Below are 24,308 nucleotides of genomic sequence, written 5' to 3'. Positions count from 1 at the left end.
TATCCCTTCACCCTGGCTTTCTCCGCGCTTCTTTGCAATCATTCTGGGTCACCTTCCCCTCCGAGCCCCCCTCCCTCGCCTCCCCCTGCACCAGCAGCCCCGCGAGCTTCTCCTGTGCTGTCCCCCGCTGGTGGGATGGGCGGTGGGGCGCACACAGGGAGCGGGGCCAGGTGAGGACGGGTGTCCCCGACCTGGGCATCCTGCGTTAGCTCCGGGGCACTCCGGTCTCCGCGAGCGGGAGGACCACAGCTTGAAGCAGAATTGGGCCCCAAAGCCAGCAGAAGCGGGAGGATTCCAGCTTCGTTGAGGGATCAGTGTGGGCCACCAGAACAAGCTGGGTGGGAAGGGCGGCAGAAGGAGATGCTGCAAGGAAATTCGTTCTCCTGGGATTATCAGAGACGGGTAGTTCCGTAACTGTCTCCAGAGGCCACAGGCCTAACTGCAAGAGTGGTGGTACTGGGGGGGAAAAGATGAAAGAGAGTAGAATGGGGGCATCACCAATCCAGTCCTGGCAAACTGCTCCGAGCAGGGAGGAGAGGCAAAGCCTCAGGTGGTCACAGAGAGGGTGAGAAAATAGGGAGAAGCAGAAAGAAGGGGGGGTGGGAACTGAGCCACTAGCTCAGGCTTGGGTCCTGAGCCATCCACTAGAGACTAAGTTTACATCTGCTCTGGTTAAGGCATAGAGCAGGCCTGTACCTTCCTGGAGTATACTGCTTGGGTGTCCCCTATGGATAAAGACAGAGAAGGGGGTCTGAGCTGGTAGTACCAGGGAGGGCAAGTAGTCTCAGGGACAGGTTTGTAGTCTTGTTCCCTGGGTTTGTGACCATGGGGGTCTCTGGAGACCAGAACTGCTCCAGCAGAAACATGAGGCTGAAAGACTTGTGTGTCAAGAATGTGGAACGGCAGGGTACTGTTGGAATGGCGGAATGCACCCATGGATGGGACAGGATGGGAGCAGCAGGTTAAAAACCAGATCATTGGCAGAGGGAAGCTGAGGTCCAAAGACTTTTGGAGCTGTGGGAGCTGTAGAGCTTTAAACAAGGGATGTAGCAGGGCTGGATTTGCAAGGGATGATGCAGATCAGACCTTCTGTGCCAGAATGGCATTAGTAACACTTTGGGTAGGGAGTCTGGGACTGAAAGGGCAGGGAGCATGGTGTGTTTCAGCAGCACTGGATTGCGTTGGTGGGGACCAGAGTCCAGCCTGAGCTGTGCAGGAACTGGTGCAAATTTGGCTCTTCTGTTCCCTGAAAGACACAGGGAATGCTCCACACTGTCTAAATCATGACAAGGTGTTAGTGTGGGCAAGGAGAGAGAGAGAGAGATCTGGGAAGATAGAATGATCTTAAATTACTTTTTCTCTTTTCTCTCTTCTACAGTGAAACTCATGCCCTGAATCTCCAAGGGAACATTTGAAAAGGATCTTCCCCTCCCTGCCATCTCCTTATTGTTTGCCAGCTGTGCCCTGCGCGGGAAAGCTTTAAAGACCAGCAAAAAGAGAACAGCAAAAAGGACAATGTAGTGAGAGTGCAGTGAGGTCTTGGGTAGGGAGCCCTTTGAATCTTGTTTCTCACCCTTCCCTCTTCGTTGATAGCTCTGTGACAGCCCTGGCAGGAACCTCTCCCTGACCACGAGCACGGTGGAATTTGCTGAGAAGGGAATTATACACAGTGTGCTCACCACCCTCACTTTTTTGTCTTTTTGCTCTTTTTCCTGTCATCTCTGTAACTCTTGCCTAGCTCCTCATTCCCTGGGACACTAGGAAGCAGGCACTGGCTTCTGCCAAACTGTTTGGAGTCCCTAGAAGTCCCTGTTTGTGTGTGGACTTCACCAGTCCCAGCAGAAGGTGGTCTCTGAGTCAGAAGGTGTCTGGTGGGCACATGAAGTAAGGAGAGCTTTTTATTTGGGAGAAGAGTGGAGGAGAGTGATGTAATAGATGGGGAGGAAAAAAAAAAAGGGAGCCCAAGCGAGTGAGGGAAGAAGCACTGGCAAGTGTTCATGAGAGAGAAAAAAGCTGTAAGAAAGAAAAAGAAAGAGAACAGGGAAAAAAAAAAAACGGATGAAAAAGTTAGAACAAGGGGAAGAAATATAATCAAATAGGAAGGAAAGGGAAGACTGGAAGCGAGACAGAGTTGACGGCTGTTCTGCCTGGCACCTGGTGGCAATGCCTTGAGAAACCCTTCCAGCGTGCAAACAACTCACATTGCAGCAGCAGATGAGGAGAGACGTGGCTCCCCCAGTGCAGCGTCCCACTCAGCCTCTTACAAAATCCCAGCAGCAGAGGCAGGGTGCAGTCTAGCAGGGGTGGCAGCATGGGGGACTCTGAATCAGAGTCCACCTTGCACAACAACTCACTGTGGTGGCTGGCATGTGGGATGTTAGCTCTGTTGGCCAACTCTTGGATTATCCTCAGCATCACAGCCAAACAACAGAAACACAAGCCTCTGGAGCTGCTGCTATGCTTCCTTGCTGGCACACACATCCTTATGGCAGCTGTACCCCTCACCACCTATGCCGTGGTGCAGCTGCGGCGCGAGTCCTCCGACTACGACTGGAACGAAAGCATCTGCAAGGTCTTCGTCTCCACGTACTACACCCTGGCACTGGCCACCTGCTTCACAGTGGCCTCCCTTTCCTACCACCGCATGTGGATGGTGAGGTGGCCAGTCAACTACCGCCTGAGCAACGCCAAGAAGCAGGCTCTGCACGCAGTCATGGGGATCTGGATGGTGTCATTCATCCTCTCCACCCTGCCCTCCATCGGCTGGCACAACAATGGCGAGCGCTACTATGCCCGTGGCTGCCAGTTCATTGTCAGCAAAATAGGGCTGGGCTTCGGTGTCTGCTTTAGCCTCCTGCTGCTCGGAGGAATCGTCATGGGCTTGGTGTGCGTGGGTATCACCTTCTACCAAACCCTGTGGGCACACAGAAGACGCCGGCAGTGCCGCCATCAGAGAGCAGAAGAAGCGTCATCCTGCTCTTCATCAGCACACACCACTTTCAATGTGCCAGCCATCGTGGTGGAGGATGTACGAGGCAAAAGGAGGTCTTCACTGGACGGCTCCGAGTCAGCCAAGACCTCCTTGCAGATGACCAACCTCATAAGCGCCATTGTCTTCCTGTATGACACGCTCACCGGGGTGCCCATCTTGGTAAGCATCCAGCTCTCCCTCTCCCATCAGAGTCTGCAGTTAAGCCAGATTTGCTTTCCTCTCAAGTTTTAGAGAAGCATCTCTCCTGTCCCACCAGCCGCAGAACTGCCGCATCTGAATCTGTGTTATTCTGAGCGGTGGTTTTAAAAAGATTGCAGTAATTCTCTCATCCTTCCGCAGCAGCATTTTCTTAAGTCTAAGCCTGGGGAATACACACCACACAGCTAAAACCACTATGCAAGTTTTAAGTGGCTAAGAGGAGAGGAAATTATTCTGCAAAGTTACTTGTAAAAACAATGAGATTTCTATTTCTCTGGTTTGCTTCTGGAGAACTGATGCACAAGCTTTAACAGCTGATGCATCCAGTTGTCTTTTTTCCTTCTGCTCGTATGGCTGTAGGCAGCATTCAGGTTTTGGCTAGCTGGTCGATTCTGTGCAAAATTGGAGAGCTAGAGAAGTTCTCGAAAAGAACCCTTAAAAGAGGAGAGGCTGAGTCACAGATTATTTTTTTCCCAGTGGCTGTGTCCTTTGTTAGCACCTATTTAGCTCCAGCTGGTAATGAGCACAGGAAGAAGGAATGCTAGCACCAGGTCTCATGTTAGAGATATGACAGCTTGGAATATGGTCCAGCAAACCTGGGGCAAGACCCCAGGAGCAGTTTTTCAAAGGGACACAGGGTAATTGCTTGATGAATCCTTTAGAGACAGATTATGTTCTGCTACAGAATTGATTCGTGTTACCTTTCTCCCTTGATCCCTGCTTCTGTCTCCTTGGCATTGTTGCTTTTTCTTACCTTAAAGGTCGTGAGCTTTTTCAGCCTGCGCTATGATACGGCCCCCACCTGGATGGTTCTGGCTGTGCTCTGGTGTTCCATGGTGCAGACCTTGCTGCTCCCCTCTTTCATCTGGTCCTGCGAGCGCTACCGAGCAGATCTCCGCACCGTGTGGGAGCAGTGCGTGGCTATCATGTCTGAGGAAGACACAGAGGATGGTAAGCTCCTCACCAACCCACGGTCACCTTTCTTCACTAACCACCTTCCCAAAAGGCTATAGAGGAAAGAGGGGATCTTCAGGAAAAGGATCTTGTGGTGTTGCGGGTGGCTCAGTGACATTTATGTTACAGCTTGGAGTCAGCAACCACAAGAAAATTTATTCTGCAGAATGCTCTGCCACTCACTTGCAGGCTTAGGACTAGCATCCAGGAAGCATTAGTGCAGCATCCTCCTCACTAGTTGAAAGCATGGATACATTGTGTGTAGTTGCCAAACCACAACTAGAGTGACATGCTGGGTCTCAGCCCAACTCACTGATCCAAAGGTCCAAGACCTGACAGTGAGTGATGCAAAGGTGGGACAGAAGATATAGGGCATTGTCTGGGTGCTTTAGTGCTGCTGCAAGCAGAATGACAAGGTCCTTGTCCAGAGGTGAGCCCTGAGGGCTGCAAGTAGGGCAGCACCAGTCAGATAAGCATTAGGATGGTGTCCAGGCTCCCTGATAATGCTTCTCTTCTGACCAAAAAGTGTTGACTGCCGTTCTTGTCTTTGCCAACAGATGGTGTGTGTGATGATTATGGTGATGGCAGGATCTGCAAAGTGAGATTCGATGCGAACGGTGCTGCAGCTGCAAAGCGGGACTCCCGGGACATCAAGCTGCTGCCCATGCACCACATGTTGTTGCCCCAGGAGAAGGTGCACTACCTGCAGGTGAGCCAAGAGCTAGCGGGGCAGCCCCACAACCCACTTCCTTCTCTGTCAGTTTCCCACACCTCTGTGTCCTCTTGACTCTCTTCTCTGAGAAAACCTCAGCTACTCCCTTCCTGTTCTGACTCTTCAAGTCTTCCATCACCTGCCCCCTTCTCTGTTTTCCAGGTCCCTATCTCACGGAGAATGTCACATGATGAGACTAACATCTTCTCCGCCCACCGCTCTGCTCCATCCTTCCTACACAAGTGGTCTTCATCTGACGACATCCGCATTTCCACCCCCCGCAAGCCTGGGGGCCCTGGTTTCTTGCCTCCCCAGCTGCATGACTACCAGCACCGCCGGCGGCCCCCAGAAGATGAGCTGACGACCCTACGGCAATTTTTGGAGGGGGGGCTGTTGCCCCGGGGCTCCAGCTCCAGCGCCTGCTTCTTCCGAGATGAGATCACCACGTTCATCGACGAGACGCCACAACCCACCCCAGCCTGCAGCCCACGGCACTCCCGTCTCCTGCTCGCATCACGCCGCGACCGCCGCCTCTCCCTCGGCAGCAGGGAGGAGGAGAATTCCGACCGGCCACGGCGCTGCTCTGTGCTTGGCAATGAAGTCTGGCGTCTGCAGGACGGAGAGCAGGCGCCATGTGAACGGACCCTAGAGGCCTGCGAGCCACAGACCTTCCAGGACCCCAAACTATGAGAGACAGCATCAAAAACATTCAGTGCCATCACAGTTTTTAAATAAAACTTCAAGCGTTCCCTTTGTCCCGGGACCCCAATCACTAATTTGCATTCTCATCTTTCTTGCCAGCAGGCAGAAAACACGGCACCCCGTGCTGGTGGGGGAAAAAGAAGTGGGACAGATCCGCAGAAGGGAGCACAACGGACGGACGGACAGACAGCCTGTGCCTGCTCTCAGGTTACAAACACATCCACCGCTGCCACCGCCACTTGGCACCCTTGCCAGTCCCGTCCCTTTGTGAACTCCACCCTCGCATCCGCTCTGCCCTAAGAGACAAGACAGGCGCAGAATGGTATTAAAATTCTATATTTGGAGTGTCAATCGTGTGTCTGTTTTTAAAATACTATATTAGTAATAATTTTGTTTCCATAGAAACAAAATGATTGGCCCGATGTTTAATGAAGCTTCACAGGCTTCTGGAAGGGAAATGCAGAATGTGCGAGGCTCCTTTTCCTCCCTCTTCATCCTTTCTTGTCAGTTCCTCTGAAAGGCAGCAGATGCTTAGCAGCCCAGGAAAGGGAATGATGCCCTTAGAGGAGTTGTCATGGGAGACTGGGTGAAAGGTCTTCTGTCCATTTCAGACGTGGTGCTAAGCAGGAGAGGCCTCGGGTTTCTAACATTGCTCAGCAAAAGGTTTTGCTTTGAGGCAACTCCAGGCTTGGAAATAATTAAATTCTTTCCAAGACCCTGACCCTTAACATCTTACTTTACCAGTGCAAATTGTTGATTCCAATACAAACTTTGTGTGAAACTTCAGATGGCCCAAACTTCTCAGCCAAACAGGAAAGCTGACAGAGGCTTCTGGGGGAAGGCCCCCCTCGACTGCCCACACCACCAAAGCTGGGAGTGGTGAGGTCTGGAGCAGGCTCCTGCCCCAGACACAACTCTTGGCAGGAAGGTGCAAGGGCAGTGTGTGGGAGATGGACCTTCTGGCTAGTGCTGGCTGTAGTTCCAGCCATGGGCAAAGGTTTGGCAGCGTCAGAGGGAGATCCCTTCACCTCCAAAGCAGTTCTCCATGTGATGGGAGCACGAAGTGTCCAAGCCTGACTCCAAGGAGAGGTCCCGTTGGAGGCGTTTGGCTGACCCACCCCAAAGGGAGGCTTCGCCCGCACTAGGGGTCACGCCAGACGCAGCGGCAGCAGCACCGGGAGTTCCCGGGCCAGCGACGGCTCCCGGCCGGCGCAGAGGGACCGGGGCCGAGCCCTCCCGCCCACCGCGGCCCCGGACCGGCACCGCCCCCGGGGCGGGCCGAGCCCGGGGCCCGCCAGGACGCCCGCCCGCCCCGGACCCCTTCTCCTCTTCCTCCGCCTTCTCCTCCCGGAGCCATGGCCTCGCTGCTGTGCCTCAGCCTCCTCGCCGCCGCCGCGGCCGCCACGTCGCCGGGCCGGCTGGTGCCGTTCGACCTGCTCTACGCGGACGGGGTGCGGGCGTACCTGGCACGGGACTGGGCTCGGGCGGCCGAGCTGCTGCAGCGAGCCCTGCACAGCTACGCGGGGCTGCGGGCGGCCCGCCGCGCCTGCCGCGCCGCCTGCGCCCGCGAGGAGCCCTTGGGCGGCGGGCCCGGGCGCTGGGAGGCCGCGCTGCTCGGGCCGGTGCTGCAGCGAGCCGGCTGCCTGCAGCGCTGCCTGGGGCGGCGGCTGCGGCCCGCGCCCTCCGCGCACCGCGCCAGCCGCGCCGTGCGCCGCGACTTCGAGCGCAGGGAGCCCTACAACTACCTGCAGGTGGCCTTCTTCCAGGTGGGCACCGGGCCCCGGGCGCGGGGCCGCCCCGGCGGGGAGGGAGCTGCCACCTCCGGGGGTGCTGTCGTGCTCTCCGGGCAGCCGAGGGGGTGGACGCCTTTCCCTCAGCCTCGAGAAGAGACAAGCGAGAGGGAACCTTATTGATGCGCATCTACGAGGGGGTGGTTGCCAAGGGAATGGAGCCAGGCTCTTCTCACTGGTGCCAGCCGCTACAAGAGGCAACAGGCAGAAACTGATGCGCAGGAGGTTCCACCTTTAGGTGGAATATTAGGAAGAACTTTACTATGCGGGTGACCGTGCACTGGAACAGATTGCCCAAAGCAGTTGTGGAATCTCCCTCACCGGAGACATTCCAAAACCATCTGGCTGCAATCTGGTGCCATGTGCTGTAGGACGACCCTGCTTGTGCAGGGAGGTTGGAGCAGATGACCCGCTGTGGTCTCTTCCAGTCTGACCCATTCTGTAATTATGTGATTCTATGAACCCGGGAAGCGGCTGAGGTGAGGGGTGGGTGAGAACAGCAGAGACCTGCAGGAACATGACAGACACTGCTGCCTTTTCTCCACAGCTGAAGAAGCTGGATCAGGCCGTGTCTGCCGCTCACACCTTCTTTGTCGCTAATCCCCAGCACCTCCAAATGCGGGAGGACATCGAGAAGTACCGGCGTATGTCAGGGGTGAAGTCAGACAGCTTCCAGGACCTGGAGGCCATTCCACACTGGGTGAGGGCTCAGTGCACAGCCATGTATGAACAGCTCTTATTCCACCCTGGGGACCAGTCTGGGACCCTGATCTATTCCCACACAAAGGCCATGGCTAGAGACAGGGCCCCCATACACAGATTGATAGAGAGATTTAGCCTGGAAGGGACCTTTAATGATCACCTAATCCAAGTCCCCTGCCAAAGGCAGGGACGCCTTCCACTAGACCAGGTTGCTCAAAGCCCTATCCCACCTGGCCTTGGAACACTTTGTGGGATGGGACATCCACGGCTTCTCTGGGCAGCCTGCTTCAGTGTCTCACTACAATCATCATAAAAGTGTCTTATCTCCAATCCAACAAATATTTTTTCTTCCATCAAAACGCTTTTTCAGTTTTAGTAACATTGCCCCTTGTTCTGTCACTACAGACCTTTGGCAAAAGTCTTGCTCAGACCCCTTTGTGTCTGAAAGGCTGCAGGAAGGTCTTCCTGCAGCTTTCTATTCAAGGTGAGGACAAACCACTGCAAGTGTGATGGAGAGACTTTGATGACAGTTATTTGGCTTAAGTCTAGTCTTTGCTGTCACTGTGTGGTTGACTGTGCATGAGCAGGTGAGCCCCTGTGTGTCAGCACCACCCTGTGAGCGACTCAGAAGTGTCGGGACATCCTTTGGTGTCACCCACACTGATGAAGGGAGCTGGTTCTGTCCTTCACAGGAAGCATATGAGACTGGTGTGCAGCACTATGATGCAGATGAGTACCTGCAGGCCGTGCCCAGGCTGGAGGAGTCACTCTCAGAGGCACTGTCGGCACTGGAAGATTGTCGTGCCCTGTGTGAAGGGCCTTGGGAGGATGAGGATGATGAGGAGAAAATGCAACCTGGCCTGTATGAAGCCATTGCAGGTAGTGTTAGAGGCACAGAGGACTGGGTAGGAAGGCTGTGCTCCCCACCCTGGACACATCCCATCTCCCAGCACTCCTGTCTGGAAGAACTGTGGGCTACTGCCTTTCTTACTCCTGTCTTGCAGCCCATTACATTCAGGTTTTGAAGTGCAGGCAGCAGTGTGTCCTGGAAATTGCCACAAAGCCGGGGAGAATTTCTGCCACAGAAGATTTCATACCCTCTCATCTTGATTTGCTGCAGTTTGCCTACAGCCAAGGTGAGCAGAAGCGCAAACCAGCAGGTTATGCTGTGGCACCCCTACACTTGTCCTTCGCCTCTGATGCTGGAGGGCAGCTTGTCGTGGGAAAAGTAGCACACTGACCTGAGCTCTACTTCTATTTGCCCCCTAACTCTTCCCAGAACCTCTATTCAAGTCTGTGGCCACCTTGGGAGATGTCCCTTGTGGTCTTCTTCAGTCTCATTGCCCAGGTTCTGTCATGGGAGGCTGTTCCCACGTCTTTCCTCCAGCATGCTTTTTCAGGACTATTTTTTTCCAACTGTTTGCTGAGTGTTTTATCCCCTCCTTTTCAGTACATAGCTCCAGAGCAGGCTTCTACTTCCTGCCTAGAGGCTGCCCATGCATCTCACCTTAGCAGTGGTGTTCTTTCTGAGGCAGCCATACCTTCCCTCACTCAACTGATGGCCTGTCATGACACTGGTCATCCTGTCACTCTGTCGCTTTCACACATCCCTCAGCCCTTCTTTTGCATACCCCTGCTCCTCCCCTCAGTGGCCCAGCTGTTTCTTATGTCCCCTGTCAGACCACTGGTAAAACTTTTATCTCAAGGAAGCTGCTAGACCCCTCATCATGTCTGTTGCATGAGGGAAGTGGGACCATCTCTGTTTCAAAATACACTTACTTTTAATCTGTTTCTTCTAACCCAGCTCCCAATAAGTATTAAAGGCATGCCTGTTCTGCACCAGGTTCATTCCCATCATTGGGTGGAGGCCCTGCTAGGCAGGGGCTGATGTGTGCTTGGTGTAAGGGACACTGGGTGCTGCTGCTCTGTCCACATTCGCTGTTCAAGTCTTTCAGAAACGTGTGTGTTTGTTCTCTTCTGTCCCTGCCCAAGTTGGGAACCACACACTAGCTGCTGAATGTGCTGCTTCCTACTTGCTCTTCTACCCCTCGGATGAGCCTATGTTGGAGAAAATGAAACAGTATCGCACAGAACTGGGAGAGGATGCAGCTGTCACAGCCAGACAGGTAGTTACAACTCCAGCTCTGTCCTTTTTGGTCCTCCCCCGTCCCACAAGACAGGATCACAGTCCAAGAGACAAAAAGGGAAAGGTGCTTCACTGCAGACATGTGCCAAGGCCAGGACTGAAGAAACTGGAGTTTACTTCTAGTCTGTCACAGTCAGTGTCCTTTCAGGACAAAAACAGGCTTTAATTGTGCACAGCAGTGTGGTGGGGCAGGCTTCTGCCCTGGACAAGGGGTGGGGTTGTCTTTTGTGAGGTGGTTGTTTTACAGTCTCTTTGCTTCCATAGAGTATTCAGCGTTATGTGCAGAGATCTTTGATGGAGAAGAAGTTAATTTATTATGCAGTGGAGCATCTGGGAGAAACTTTTCATGACCCTGTAAGTAACAGTATCATCTTAATCTTCCTGCCATGGTTTCACCACTTGTTCACAGTCGCAGTTGTCAGAATTCACCTTAGTAGGCCATGATCCAGAAAGGATCAGATGCTGATGAGAAGGACCCCCAGGTCCCTATGAGGTGGATCTTTAAGGCCTTTCTGCTGCTCCAGGACTGAAGTTGATTTGAAGTTACTGCTGTAACCATATGCATTGGCTCAGTTTGTCTGTCCTGAGAAGTGGGCCACAGTGGTTGGTCTGATACTCACTGGAGAAGCAGTGCAAGGTTTGTTGTGTACTGAACCACCTGTGTTTGTTTCCTACAGGATCTTTGGACTCCAGATGAGCTGATTCCTGAAAACTTAAAGGAGAAATACAGGTAAGATTGGGCACGTCAGCTAGGACTGCAGTATAAGTAGGGGTGGTACAAAGAACAGTAATATGTAGAGAAATGGGCACAAAAGGAACTGGAAGGATGTGAAATGCTGCTACAGAGGAGGGTTGGGCATAGCTCTGTGTACTAACAGCCCTGATCTCTGTTTTTTCCCTTGCTCCTGAGAGAGGATCAGGAGAAGCAAAAGCACGAAACTCTGGATGGGGAAGAGAGGGAGAAGAGGGGTGAGTAAAAGAGCTTGAAGGAGGTCATGGATGCATGCAGCCAGGCTTACTCAGGCTAAGTGCTGTCTTCCATCCTCAGATATTTGAATGCTAGCATAGATGTAGACTGACTTGAATGGCTCAGCAAGTCTTCTCACTGTTCTTTTCTTCCTCTTTGATGCATGTGTAACCTTGCAAAATCTCAGTGCGTACATCTCTGGCACGCAAACTCAAAGGGCTCTGTGGCTGGAGAAGCTGAGAACAGCCTGAATGTGTGACAAGCCTGTGGACGTGCAGATCCCTGTTCAGTGTGCCAGGAGCCTCTACACCCAACCTGGTTCAGCTCCACCAGCCCAACTTCAATCAACATTTTTCTGAAAGGGACATGAAGGGAGGGGCCGGGAAATGGGAACTGGAAGCAGACAATGTAGCTTGGGGAAGTTTTTCCCTGAAAAACAGAAGTCCAAAGGGTTTGTGGCCGAATGATACAGACTACAGAGTGCAGAGTCTCATGTTTTTGCTGGTCCTCTATTCTTATGTGTGGATACAGAGCCTCTTAAAAGGTTCTGTTGTGGAGTCTTTGCTTAAAATGACCCCAAGTGGTTCTCTGTTGTGGCACATGTGAGAACAGAGCCTTCTAAGGGGCTGAGTGCCTTGGCATTCCTCATCATCCAGAGGTCACAGGGGGTGGGGAAAAAAGGCTGAAGATCAAAAAGCTAAATTATCAGCTAATATCCAGTGCTTCTCTTTGGGGATGAAAAAGCAGAAGGGTTCACCAGAGATAATTCTGGGATAAGATGTTGATGAAAGATGATTGAAAGGAGGGTTGATGGAGATGTTTACCTCCTTCTTTTCTCCAGAGCCTCACTCCAGTAGGCTGGACCTGTTCTGCTGCTGCAATCTACAGTGCACTCAACTTCCCCCAGCTCCCTGCTGCTCTCCCAGCAAGTCTCAAGTCTCTGCTGGCTCCTGAAGCACACACTGTAGGCCAGCTTCCCCAGCTGGTGCTCTGGTTCCCCTGAAGCATGCGAGGGGTCTGTGAGGAGCGGGCACTTCTGGGGAACTGTCCTGTCTTCTCAGACAATGTATAGTGTCTCTCCACTTCCTTATGCAGGCTGGGGGTTGGGTATCCGAGGGATTCTTGTCCAAAGCTTGCTTATGCCTATCTGTGCTTGCTGCTCAACAGGTCCTCTGCCTTTTGAGGGTATTGTTGTCACGATGGATTCCCAGCAGATGAATGGAACCCAGAGGGTTGTGTTCGACAAAGTGCTGACAGAGTCCGAGTGTAAGGACCTTCTCCGACTGACAAAGGTGAGACCAGGATCCTGTAAGAACTCCTGTGTGTGTGCTTTCCTCCTCAGCAGGCAGAGCAGTAAGGTTTCCATGAAGGAGAGGTGGCACCCTATTGCATGTCACCTTCATCTGTATCCTTGTATTCCAGGCAGCAGGGGAAGCAGGAGATGGATACCGGGCAAGACGGTCGCCTCACACCCCACATGAGAGATTCGAAGGGTTAACTGTTTTGAAGGCCATGCAGGTAAAATGCATCTGTGAGCCTGCTGCCTTCTTAATTGTCCAGAAAGAGAGTTTGCCACCTGAGTGTTTTCTTCTGTGAGTTGCACTCTGGGTGGTGTCATGGGTGCACTGTCTCCCCCACAACACTTGTGGTCTCCTCTGTCCTGCTTCCTCCTCAATCGCATTCAGGGATGTTGTACATGGAGGGCTTGACAAGTGCTTTCTCTTCAGTGAGGCAGGGTTTTGGGACTGCTTGTCCCTGTGAGGCAGCCTTACAGACATGCTTAGTTTAGAGTTGGAGAATAAATTAAGATAAAAGGAGCCTCTTGAGATCTCTAAGCTGACCTCCAGCTTGCAGCACGTCTAATTCCAAAGATAGATGAAATCTCTCAATTCTTTGCATAGGCAAGTTCTGAACATTTCCAAGGGTGGAGATTCTCCAGCCTCTCTGGGCACCTTTTTTGGTGCTGTACCAGTCTTGTGAGGGTGAAATATTTTTTCATATCTAGCCAAAATTTCCCTAGCTGCAGCTTTTGTGTGCTGCCTCTTATCAGTGTGTCTCTGAGGAGACAGTGCCTCCACCTCCTCTGTCACCCCCTTTTAGGTGACAGGAGTCTGTACTTAGATGTTCCTTTGTCCTTCTCTTCTCTAGACTGAAGAAAGCCAAATCTTTTGGCCTCAGTTTTTCTAAGTCATGTGTTCCAACATTCCTGTCATCTTCAGACTCTTCGTTCAAGATTCGCTTCAGTCTCCTAATATCTCTTGTGTAGTGGGAGACCCAAAATGATGCAGCTTTCCAGATGTGGCTTCATGGGCCAAGGAGAAGGAAATAATTGCTGTGCTGTGCAGTTTTACTCCTGAGATGTATTTAAATGAGAAAATATGTTCTTTTCTTGCCTGAGTGACCACAGGACTTTACAAAGGTCTCTTCTTCTGTGCTGTGTACGTGTATCATTTCTTGGAGTGTCTTTGTAACTATTGTAACAGACTTGTTTTTCACTTGTAGCTGGCCCAAAATGGGGACGTGGAATGGAGAGATGCCAAATTGCTTCTGCAGGCTAGTGAGAAATCTCGGAAAATCATAGAGTCCTATTTTACTTCTGGAAAGAAACTCCATTTTTCTTTCACACACCTTGTGTGTCGCACAGCTATAGACGGTAAAGAACCTTTCATCCTGTTAGTCCCTGTCTCCCAGAGAGTCTGCTTACTCCCAGCCATGTGCTCTCAGGAGACTATTCTCCCTTTATTCTCACTGTATCCCTTTCTCTCTGCTTTATTCTTTCTTGAAACTGAAAATGCATGTATTCCTCTTTGTATATTTTCAGGGGAACAGGAAAGTCGCATGGATCTCAGCCATCCTGTCCATGCTGATAATTGTCTCTTGGATCCTGAGGGGCAAGAGTGCTGGAAAGAACCTCCTGCCTATGTGTACAGGGACTACAGGTAAGAGCAACTGCATTAGATCATGTGGAGATATCCCTGGCCCCATCAGAGGATGAGCTTAGCTTATAGAAACCAGGTGATGGTTGGCTCAAAGCCATCCAGGACTGTAGCATCAGGCAGAAGGCTGCATCAGCAGTTTCAGAAGGAGGTATGAAACACCTTCCCTAGGGTGGGAAGACCTTTTTCCCTCCTTGCTTTGCACAGCCAGCTTTAACTGTTGTTAATGAGGCTGTGAGGCTGCACAGATTAGAACCATGATATCAAATTGCTATCTTGTGGGTGTGTCACAGTGCTACAGCCCTTTTGACAGGCTGTTTCTTGTAGTTGAGTTCCATCTTTTACAGAACTCCATGAATTACAGGAAAAGGATAGTCAAGCTCCTTGGATTCCTTTTGTTTGAGCAGTCAGTGTACTTCAGTGACTATTCTATCAAGATTCACTGCAAATACTTTGTGTTGGTTCCATCCACATGAGAGTTAATGTTTTTTCCAGCCTGTGGCAGGTTTTGTTACTCCTCTGTGAAAGAATCTGAAATATAGTTTAATGATGATGCCAGTTGTTGCGCACTGCAGCCAGATGAGGTCAGATCACTACAGCTCATTCCTCCTACTTGCCATCTCATCCCTGAGCATCCAGAAATTTTACTTGTCTTTTCTTTGAATGGTAACTGTATCCAGAGCAGAAATCCCTAAGCAGCTGTGATGAGGATATGAGGGAATTACATTATCGTTGTTTCCCTTTGGATACTGGTATTTACTTGGGATAACCAGATTGTACAGTTACCAGACTTTGTTGTGTAGCTAGTTAGATGTCTGTCCCTCCTGTGAGAAAGCCATCCTGTCCCTTCACTGCTCACTGGGTTCCCTGAGTTCCACTTGAATGGATGGTAAAATAGCTTCCCAGAATCTATGCCACTGAGCTATTTTTCAGAGTATCCTTGTCCTCTTGGAGCTCAAGCTGTGACTGCCCAACCAGCTCAAGGGCTGAGCTCTTACAGTGTCCTTTTGAATGAAGTCTCTGTGTTCCAAACTTGCTGGGTATTTTCTGTGGATCTGTGCTATGGGCATTAATGATAATATTGAACAGGATTGGACCCAGGGGCCCACAAGTTCCAGTGATGCTGCTCTGGGTGCACAGTGCTCCTTTGGGTGCAAGCGGTACCCTGATCCCTGTGTGCTGTTCATGCTCACCTTCACCTTCTCTTTTTGTTAGAAATTCCCCTCGTGGCACCATTCTGAGTCCTTTTACCAGAGTCCAAACTGCTGAGATTGAGCACGTAGTGTTTCCCTGGAAAATCCACCATTTTTTTAAATACTGTGTGGGTAGCGCAATCTACTTTTAGTACCCTCTTGTCACATTTTAAGACCATTTTCCGTTTACTTCTTGTCCTCCAATTACCCTTCTTAGAAATGGACTCTAAAGCAGACTATTGAGGTCAGGATAACACTTTATGCTTCAACCATTATCCTTACCTTCCTGTCCCTTTGGATGTGTGAGAGCTGTCCTTGCTTTTCTCCACTCGTGTCACCACCCTGGCTTCACAGCCTTATTAAAACCCTGTGGCAGAAGAGCTATAACCTCCTGTGTTTCAGGGCTGCTAATCCTCTCACTGCCCTTATGTCCTCAACATTGCTTCAGCAACCACGCTGTTGATTTGTATTTCTTCCTCTCAGTCCCGTTAATTAAGAGCCTCTGTTGTTCCTCTGATGTTTTCTATCAGTTTAATTGAATACCAGGAGGAACCCGGGTAGTTTTGGGTCCATTCTTTCACCTACTTGACTGTGGTCTCACCTGGGCTGTACAGTGGCCTCACTGCTTCTCTTTTTGTGTAACTTTAGTAAAGAAGTTTCTTGGTCTAATTTTCTTTTCTATACTCACCAGGCCTCTTTTTCATCATTCTAATTCTAATGTTACCCTGAAATTCCTTGGCTGTTAAGACATGGTTTTCTTTGCTGATCAGTTTCCTCTTCCAGGAGCTGGATTATTCCCAGCCTTGAAACATAAACAACGGGCTAGAAACAAGGTCTTTCAAGCCCAGGGCATTGTCACAGCAGTGCCATGGATGCATGCTGCAGGGGATTAACAACAAACCAAAATAAAACGGGACAAGTGTGTAGAGCTAATTCCCTGGCATACTCTCCCAGCCTCCTGTGGCTTGCAGCTCAGGGACTCCCCTGGGCTAGGCACTGCTGTACTTAACACCCTCAGATGGATTCTCCTGCTAACTGGTCTACTTGCCTTTGAGCTTGTGACAAGGAATGTGGGGAAGCCCCTGGGAGGAATACGCTTCACCATCCATATGTATTCTTTTTTTTTTTTTTGTCCACAGTGGCATTCTCTACCTCAATGATGACTTCCAAGGTGGGGGCCTTTTCTTCACTGAAATGGACACTGTGACTGTCACAGTAAGTCTGGGACTAGCCAAAAGAGGGAGAGAGGACTGAGGGCAAGACTTAGTCTGGGCAGGAGGAAATAGGTTGGTTATTGGATCCCACCACTCCAAAACAAATCCAGTGCTGGTGCAGTGGCAGATTCAAATAGGGGCAGCTAAAGGCAAATTGAGGCAAATCTCAGACAGGGGAGAGTTTGTCTCTTTCCTACCTGAAATTTTCCAGGCTCTTCCAGTCTGTGGGTGTCTGTGACCTTTGTTGTCCCACTGATTCTCTCTGTCCCTCTCCAAGGCCTGCCTTCCTCACAGACTGGCTGTAGATGCCTAGCAACTCTGCTCTTCCACATTCCCAGAGGCAGTGTCACCTCTGTAGAAGGACTGTGTACTCCAGAGCAGGGGTCTGCTGGTTTCACAGTCTCTTGTCTCTCTCCTGGCAGGCCGAGGTGCATCCCAAGTGTGGGAGGCTGGTAGCCTTCAGCTCAGGCAAGGAGAACCCCCATGGCGTGTGGGCCGTGAGCCGCGGACGGCGCTGCGCCATTGCCCTCTGGTACACGCACTCCCAGGAGCACGCTGAGCAGGTGAAGGGCAAATAAATACAAGTACCTCCCAGTGAGATAGAATCCCACTGAGGAGCAGCTTTTGGGCTTTGCCTTGGGGCAGGGCCTAGTGCAGCAGCTGGGGGTTACCCTCTGACAAGGTGTCTGGTGGAGGGGCCAGCCTGTGATGGGTCCTGCAAAGGGGGATTGGGCTCTGGAGTGGTTGGGTGGATGTGTTTTGCCGAGACTCCAGCAGGGAGGATTCACATCATTTCTTTCCCCATGGCTGCAGGAACGGGTGAAGGCAGAGGAGCTGATGGAGCAGAGGGCTGTGGAGAAGGACCAGCCCGATGGAGATAAATATCAGGGAACTGATGGCAGCAGCAGATCCTCCTCAGAATCTCATGCTCCCAGCCATGCAGCCAAGCCTGCAGATCAGAGACAGAAGCCTGGCTTGGACAGGAAGCAGCACCCCAAGGTGCTACGGGCCAGAGATGAGTTCTGAGTGCACAGGGCCCTGTGGACTGTCACACATCATGGCCTGGCAGGTCCTGGGAGGACTGGGAGGCCTGTGTATTAGTGTGGTAGAGCTGTAGTGATGGGGAGGGGTGCAGCTTTCTTCTCTGTGGTGTCCCAGCAGCTGAAAAACGGGAGAAGAGCACAGTGTGGAAGTCAGTGACACCAGGAGCCTTCTTCACTGCCTCACCGTGTTTGTCTCACTCAGAAGTAAGAAGACAAGGTTTTCTCACCCCGCTCCTCTCAGTGCCAACTTCTTGGCCATCCAGGGCTAAATCTGAGAGGGGAAGGAGGAGCCTGGAATCTTTTAGCAAGGTCTGTCTCACATTCAAGAACTCATAACTAAAGCCTTTGAATTTCCTAAGCACCTGCAAGCTCCAGAACCTTGCAAAGTGACCTGAGACAGGAAAGGTGAGAGACTGTGAATATATGAAATAAAAGCCAAATGCTGGACACAGATGTTGATGAGAGCTTGAGTCTGTATACCAGTGAGAGGTGCACACTTGTTTCTGATAGAAATTTAATTAACAAATGATGGGAGGGGATTGAGCCCTCAGTGAAAGATAACAGAGTATTCGCCCAGATGTCAGCTACTTTCAGTAAGGGAGAGCAGGAGAGAAAGTCAGCTGTGACGTGGCTAACATGGAAAGGGTGAGGAGTTCCTTTGAGAGAATGCACCGTACGCTCACGTTTCCCTGTAGCAAGACCTCTCTTTTGTTTTGTTTTCATTTTTTTTCCCCCCTCTCCATGCACTAAATTGTCCCTGAAAGCAGAAGAGAGATTTTGTTTATCATTTTCCACCCTGATAGAAAGACAATCTGCTGTCACTGCCCAGGGGATTAGTGTCCCGAGATGGGATTATATTGTAGCCAAATAGGAATTGAATGGGGTGGATATGGAGTATCTAAAAGAGCAGTGACCCTTTTCCTGGGAAGCATTAGAGCAAGAGATCAATCTGTGGTCATGACATACTCAAGCCTTGGTGAGCTGTGCATGGAGACCCCAAGTGCAGTCCAAGTGGAAGGAATCTGTAGAGCCAGGGCCAGTGGTGTAAGAGGTGGGTGGGTGATCCCCTTGTCACTGTTGGCACAGGGCCCCTGCTCCATGGAAAGGGAAGTCCTTCCTCAGTCTGAATCCTGGCACTTCTTAACATGTAGGCTTGGGAAACCTGTGTTGGCAACCCTTTTTGCTTCCCATCCACCCCAGGCTCACGGGGAAGAGTTTGATGGTGTGTTTTTCAAATTCCCAGTCTCCGGCGAGGGGCCTGTCGCATCCCAGTGCCCACACGTCCATCCCGATGATCTGTGAGGGGTGCTGGGTGGTTCCTCTTTGATGAGGACATGTTGGGGGGTGAGGGGCCCGTGTCCACATCTCTGGCTTGCTCTGCCCAAAGGTGGCCTGGGTGATTAGACTGATGGCCTCCTGACGTCAGATGAGATCCGTTAAAAGGTATTTATCTCGGGCTTGGGCCAAAGCCGCGGGAGAGATTAAAAGAGATTGAGGCCAAGATAATCCCCTCGCAGCATCCCACTAAAGTGGCTGCCAAAAGGCATGCCACCGAATCTTTTGCCACCCCTGGCCCCTGTGCCCAGTTCTGTTTTCGCCATCCAGAGCCCCGTTTGCGGCCGAGAGAGGGTGCGGTGGCCCTGCCATTGGTTCTCCCTTTGTAGGCCCTCTCTTGGTGGCATCATCCCTCTTTCCACCCTGCCCAGGACACAAGTGGCATGCTGTCCCTGGGAAAACAGGAATTCCTGTGACTGTGAGGTACAGCAAGCCCTGCCCTGGTGGCTGATAATCCTAGGCTGTTCTGGCTAATCTTCACTTTATTAGTTTGTTGCTGATATAAACAGAGGGAGTCAAATCCGCCTGGGATTGTTTCTTTCCCTTCAGGAGCAGTGTGCTACTCTCTCTTTTCACCCCTCCCCATCCACCTGCTTTGCATTACGTCCCAATCCGATTTCCCCAAGTCTCTGGTGTCTGATTTAATTTGCCTGACGCTGCTCCTGGAATCAGCCCTCCCCCAACCCCTCCCGTCCACAGCCTTCCTGCTCCCCATGGGGAGATCAGTCCTGGGAGAGGCTGAGGAGCAGAGAGGGAGCAAGGGACTCGCTGGGTGGACCAACGGGACTGACTGGAGGCTGCAGAGGTACGAGGGGCTTCTGGGCAGCGAGGAGCCGTTCTCAGCAAGGGAGGCAGGCTGTGAGGGTCCCATCCAGAGGGGACTGCAACCCACCTTACTCTACAGATCCCGGTAAGCTTGCCGCATTGCGGTGCCTGAGGTCACCTTGGTGAATCTGGCGTTTGGGACCCTGAGTTTCTTGGAGTGATTCTGTGGGGAGCCTTTGAGCGAGGGCTCATCCCATCAGGATGAGGGAGAGTAAGATCATGGAAAGGGGTTGGGGTTAGCATTGAGGTGTCTTTACAGCGATGAGGGGGCTTTGCACTGGGATGGGGTTGCTTGTTCTCCATTTGGCAGGTGAATCTCACCAGTTCCCAGTGGAATGGGAGGATAACGCCTTTCCTGACTGATCTGGCACTCACTGCCTGTACACAGCCCTGCACCCCCAGTGCGCCCTGTGCACACCTCTTTGCAGCTGGCTGCTGTTCTGGGTGGACAAGGAGCCCTCAGAAAGCAAGGAGCAGAGCAGGGTAATTTTACCCTGACCTTTGATCTCCATCACAGGAGAGAGGGATCATCTCTGTATCCGGCTCTGCAAGGAGCCCAGGGTCACCAGGGCGAGCCTGCGAAGCTAGTCAGGGATTACACAGAGACCCAGGGACACTGCCTATTCAAACTGAGTCCTTCTTGCACCTTTCCCATTCACAGCCCTCCCAACATTTCACAGAGCAATCACTCCTGCAGCGTGCGGGAAGCTACCCAGGAACAGATAATAAGAGGCCTCATTTTGCCTGTTTTTCCCACCCAATACTTGCACCCTTATCCCCACCAGGGAGTGATGCAGGTGACTTGCAGGGACAGCCCCAGGGAGCAAGCTGGGCCACCTCCATGACATCGTACAAGGGTTATGGCCACTGCTCTGAAAAGTCAGGGTGTGGCAGCAAAAGGCAGAAGATGGATGATTCCAGGTCCCCCTCCGTCTTGCACCACAGCACAGGCATTTGATCTGCTATGAGCAGACACCGAAGGACTCGGGGTGGGTTTGGTTTCCCACAGACAGGAGTCCTGCAGCAAGAAATTCGTTAGAAAAGGCAGGAGGGGAAAGAACTGTCATGCTGGAGAACAGAAGTGAAATGTGATTTCAAAAGCCAAGAGCTGTGAACTGGATGGGCATAGCTAAGGCAGAGCTCAGAACAGGGCTGGCATGAACAGACCAAGCCCAGGCTCTGTTTGGCTGTGCCATGCTTGCTCCTCCAGAGTGCTTTCAGGAGGCAAAACTCCGGAACTGGTGCCAACTGGTGCCAAGGTCCTCCTGTCAGTAGCTCTGCTGAGAGTGATTAATTGTTTCAAGGGTACCTTAGGACTTGGTTTCCTTTATTGCTTAGCATTCACATGGAAGAGCCCTTACTTCCAGAAAGCACCAAGTGTGCAGCATTTAGAAGCCTTTCCCATTAAAACTAGCCTGGGCAACCGCCATGAGGAACTGTGAGCTGATCCTTAGATCCACAAGAAATGTGTATCCCTAAGGTCCTGCTGGTGAAGGCAGGAACATGCCTTGGCCAAACTCCGTTTCCCTTTCCTCCGTTCTTCCCCCATTTTGTTCCTTCCATTTCCTGCCCTAAATTTACATGATCATAATGAGCTGCTCTTTTGCACACCTGCCCTGATCCTCCTGGGAGGCAGCTGCACTACGCTGGGGATCAGGTAACTCACTCTCCACAAATTGCACTGGGATGTGATGGATGGAGGCGACAGGCAAAGATGGAGCTATTATTATCGCTCATCTGTGGCTCCTTGTCCTTCTGAGGCTGAGAACAATTCCCAACTTCATTTAGAGTGTTCCCTCAAAGGGATTTAAAGGTTCGGACACAGTCCTGAGCTGCACCTTCTCTATATTTAGCCCTTTTTATCCGTCCTCGACATCCTGCCCCTGCTGTTTGATCTGCCTATGGCTCCGAAAGCCCCTCATCTGGTTGTGCAGCTTTACAGAGCAGTGAACTGGCATTCCCTTGCTAGTGCCAGACCTCAGAAACAACCACAGAAGGGAGGAGAGTGGTAAAAAAAGCAGGAGCAGTGAAAGGAAGACTGGGATGCGACAGGTAATGAGGACATGTACAGCCAACTTCACCTGGAGCAGAAATTGGAAGGAAGGGAGAACAAGACCTTCATCTCTGTGAAGGTCTGGGCGGGCAAAACCAGAAGTCTACAAAGAAAAATTAGGGCAGGTGAATGGACAGTGATCTCATATAGCCAAAGGTGAATGAAATAACAGCCTGAAGGATTTGGGAACCAAGCAAAGGAGGCTGGAAGGAGAGAGTCAGAGGGAGGAGGTTACCTAGCAGGAAAAGGCTTAGGATTGATGTATCAGTCCCAGGGAACACTGGAAAAGGGCAAAGTGTGGGCCACAATGGTAGGGCTGGCTGCACAGGGTGGCTGGAAGTTCGGGTGTGCCACTTGGTGTGCTGTGAGCAGAGCTGGATGCAGCCTTGCAGCCTCGCTGTACGCTGAAACTGAGGGGCAAACACCACAGGATAAGGATGTGCAGCTGCAAGACCTTCCCCAGCATCTCCCCACCCTGTCAGTCAGCTGAGAGGTGGAGTGGAATGCCAGCCCTTTTCTAAAGGAGGGGAAGTGCATGAAGGTGGGTATTCATGGTCACTGAATAAGGTGCAACCGTGCATCCTTGCTGGGAGGAGCCCCCTCATCGCTGCTCTGTTGGAATGAGAGAAGAAAAACCAGTGGAATGGGCCCAGCTCAGGTGCTGGCCTGTTCCTATCCTTCAGTGCAGCTGAGGCTGGCAGCCCCAGGCCATGGCTGTGGCATGTTCCTCTGGGCCCTGGCAGTGCTGCCCTGGACTGCCCTCCTGCTCCCTGAGCATTTGCTGGGGATGGAGCCCCATCCAGTGCATGGGCAGCAAGCAGGGAAGAGCAAGCAGTGCTGTGGCTCTATCCAGCCTCGCGGGCAGCAGAGACGAGTCTCTGTCTGCAGAATAGATCCTGAAATAACTTCCTGCTGGGGTAGCCTCCCAGGAGCTAGGGGAAACCTGTATCTCCTTCTCTTTCCTACACTCAAAGCCATGCCTCAGGCATCATTGAACAAGCAAAAACTCACTGTGCCTGGGGGATCAAAGGAAAGCCGTGGAGATGTTCAAGGGAAGGAATCCTTAAAGGAAACTCAAAGTGCTCTGTCAAGCAGCAGGCAGAGGTGGGACTTGGGAGCTGTCTGGATGCGTTTGCCCACAGCAAGAGGGCAAGTCTGGCATGGAAGAACCCAAAGCCTCAGTGACCATAGGAAATGAGGCCTTCAGGCAACAGGGATGGAAGTGATGTGACCCACAGGGACTAGGAGAAATTCTGCAGATGCTGCTGGAACATTTATTGGCTAACACCTGGAGCACATCTGGACACTCACATCTGTCCAGGTGAAATGTTGGAGCAATTAAAGATCACATTTGTCTACAAAAGTGGGAGATGCTAGAATCCCTGGTGAAGGTTTAAGTGCACATAACAAGAAAGAGAGAACAAAACAGAGATGCTGTATAATGATACAGTGCACCTGCATCTTGCATATGGATTACAGTTCTGGTTCCCTGCTCTCCCTGCAAAAATGTTATCATCTCTGCTCTGTAAGCAACTGAAAAAAAAATCTCATAGAACAACAGAGATAATAGGATGTAACAGCTTACACGGGAAGAATGACTAAGTTTGCTCTGCAGTCTGGAAAAGAGATGGAGTATGACAAAGATGTATGAAGTACCAAGTGATGCAGAGGTGAATAGAAACCAGTTATTTGCTGATTCTCCCAACTCAAAATATAGCCACTGTCAAGTGGAACTAGTGCCACCGGGAAGTGATAGAAGCAGGAACTTCTTTGCAGAGTCTGCCACCCAGCTGTGGAAATCATCACTATGGGGTACCGAGGAGGCTGAACTTGGCACGGGCACAAAGATGGTGTGGACAAATGAACAGAATTCTATCAAGGACCTGCATACAGTAATGCTGCCCTAGCTTTGGACGTCAGTGAAAAGCTTGGGCTGGGCAACTAGGAGATACACCCCTATTGGCTTATGTTATTCTTAGATCCTTCCCTAGGCATCCACCTTTCTTTTTATTTTGGTTTGGTTTGGTTGGTTTTGGTTTGGTTTTTGATGTGAAAGCGGGAGGCAACCCTGAGAGAACACCTTAACAGCCCCATAGATTTCCTTGGTGGTCAGAGTTGGTGGGTCCTGCCTGGTGAGGCTTTGCTTAGGACAAACAGTAGGAAGTAGCCAATGGGCGCCCCCCAACAAGTTTCTTCCTCCTGGAGCCGAGCTGGACAGCTTGGCCATGAACAGGGAGAAGTCGATGAAGAGGACCCAGGGCTTGGAATGGAGAGGTTAAAAATGAGAGGACAAGTGTGGCCAGAACCTCAGCAAGAGGCTCTGGAGTTCTTTAGCTTCTGCACCTGTATGTGTAAGCAGAATCCAAGACAAAATGGACCTTTGACCAGGCTCAGCACAATCTTCCCAAATGCTAAGGGCTGTGGCCAGATACAGCATGGCACTATTCAGCCAAGAAATGGTAAAGACACCTACATTTCCATAACTGAGCATTAGCTGTCCTATCTAACTCACACCCCTCTCCTTTGATTTGTCTCCCCAGAATCCA

The 24,308-nt window shown here is 51.4% G+C and overlaps 2 protein-coding genes across 2 annotated transcripts; both read left to right on the top strand.

Annotated features, from left to right (window-relative positions):
* Positions 1–1,358: 1,358 nt before the first annotated feature.
* On the top strand, positions 1,359–5,909 carry GPR162 (G protein-coupled receptor 162). Its single transcript, XM_015645452.2, has 4 exons — positions 1,359–3,151; positions 3,952–4,141; positions 4,702–4,853; positions 5,019–5,909. The coding sequence occupies exons 1-4, from the start codon at positions 2,312–2,314 to the stop codon at positions 5,544–5,546; spliced, it is 1,710 nt and encodes a 569-aa protein (XP_015500938.1). The 5' UTR covers positions 1,359–2,311; the 3' UTR covers positions 5,547–5,909.
* Positions 5,910–6,870: 961 nt separating this feature from the next.
* Positions 6,871–18,003, top strand: P3H3 (prolyl 3-hydroxylase 3). Its single transcript, XM_015647808.3, has 15 exons — positions 6,871–7,324; positions 7,896–8,048; positions 8,743–8,929; positions 9,055–9,186; positions 10,043–10,176; positions 10,461–10,550; positions 10,874–10,926; positions 11,107–11,165; positions 12,331–12,455; positions 12,586–12,681; positions 13,666–13,816; positions 13,985–14,102; positions 16,432–16,507; positions 16,929–17,069; positions 17,320–18,003. The coding sequence occupies exons 1-15, from the start codon at positions 6,914–6,916 to the stop codon at positions 17,530–17,532; spliced, it is 2,139 nt and encodes a 712-aa protein (XP_015503294.1). The 5' UTR covers positions 6,871–6,913; the 3' UTR covers positions 17,533–18,003.
* The last annotated feature ends 6,305 nt before the right edge of the window (positions 18,004–24,308 follow it).

This window comes from Parus major, chromosome 1 (assembly GCF_001522545.3).
Source record: "Parus major isolate Abel chromosome 1, Parus_major1.1, whole genome shotgun sequence".
In the NCBI taxonomy this organism is placed as follows: Eukaryota; Metazoa; Chordata; class Aves; order Passeriformes; family Paridae; genus Parus; species Parus major.
The sequence above is the reverse complement of the archived record's forward strand: the minus strand, read 5'-3'. Positions and strand labels throughout refer to the sequence as shown.

Bases quoted from the DNA above. Each gene is read 5' to 3' on its own strand.
- GPR162 (XM_015645452.2), top strand. From the start codon at position 2,312: ATGGGGGACTCTGAATCAGAGTCCACCTTGCACAACAACTCACTGTGG. The intron at 4,142-4,701 runs GTAAGCTCCTCA...CTTTGCCAACAG, and splicing joins TGAGGAAGACACAGAGGATG to ATGGTGTGTGTGATGATTAT. The intron at 4,854-5,018 runs GTGAGCCAAGAG...TCTGTTTTCCAG, and splicing joins AGAAGGTGCACTACCTGCAG to GTCCCTATCTCACGGAGAAT.
- P3H3 (XM_015647808.3), top strand. From the start codon at position 6,914: ATGGCCTCGCTGCTGTGCCTCAGCCTCCTCGCCGCCGCCGCGGCCGCC. The intron at 10,551-10,873 runs GTAAGTAACAGT...TGTTTCCTACAG, and splicing joins GAGAAACTTTTCATGACCCT to GATCTTTGGACTCCAGATGA. The intron at 13,817-13,984 runs GTAAAGAACCTT...GTATATTTTCAG, and splicing joins GTGTCGCACAGCTATAGACG to GGGAACAGGAAAGTCGCATG.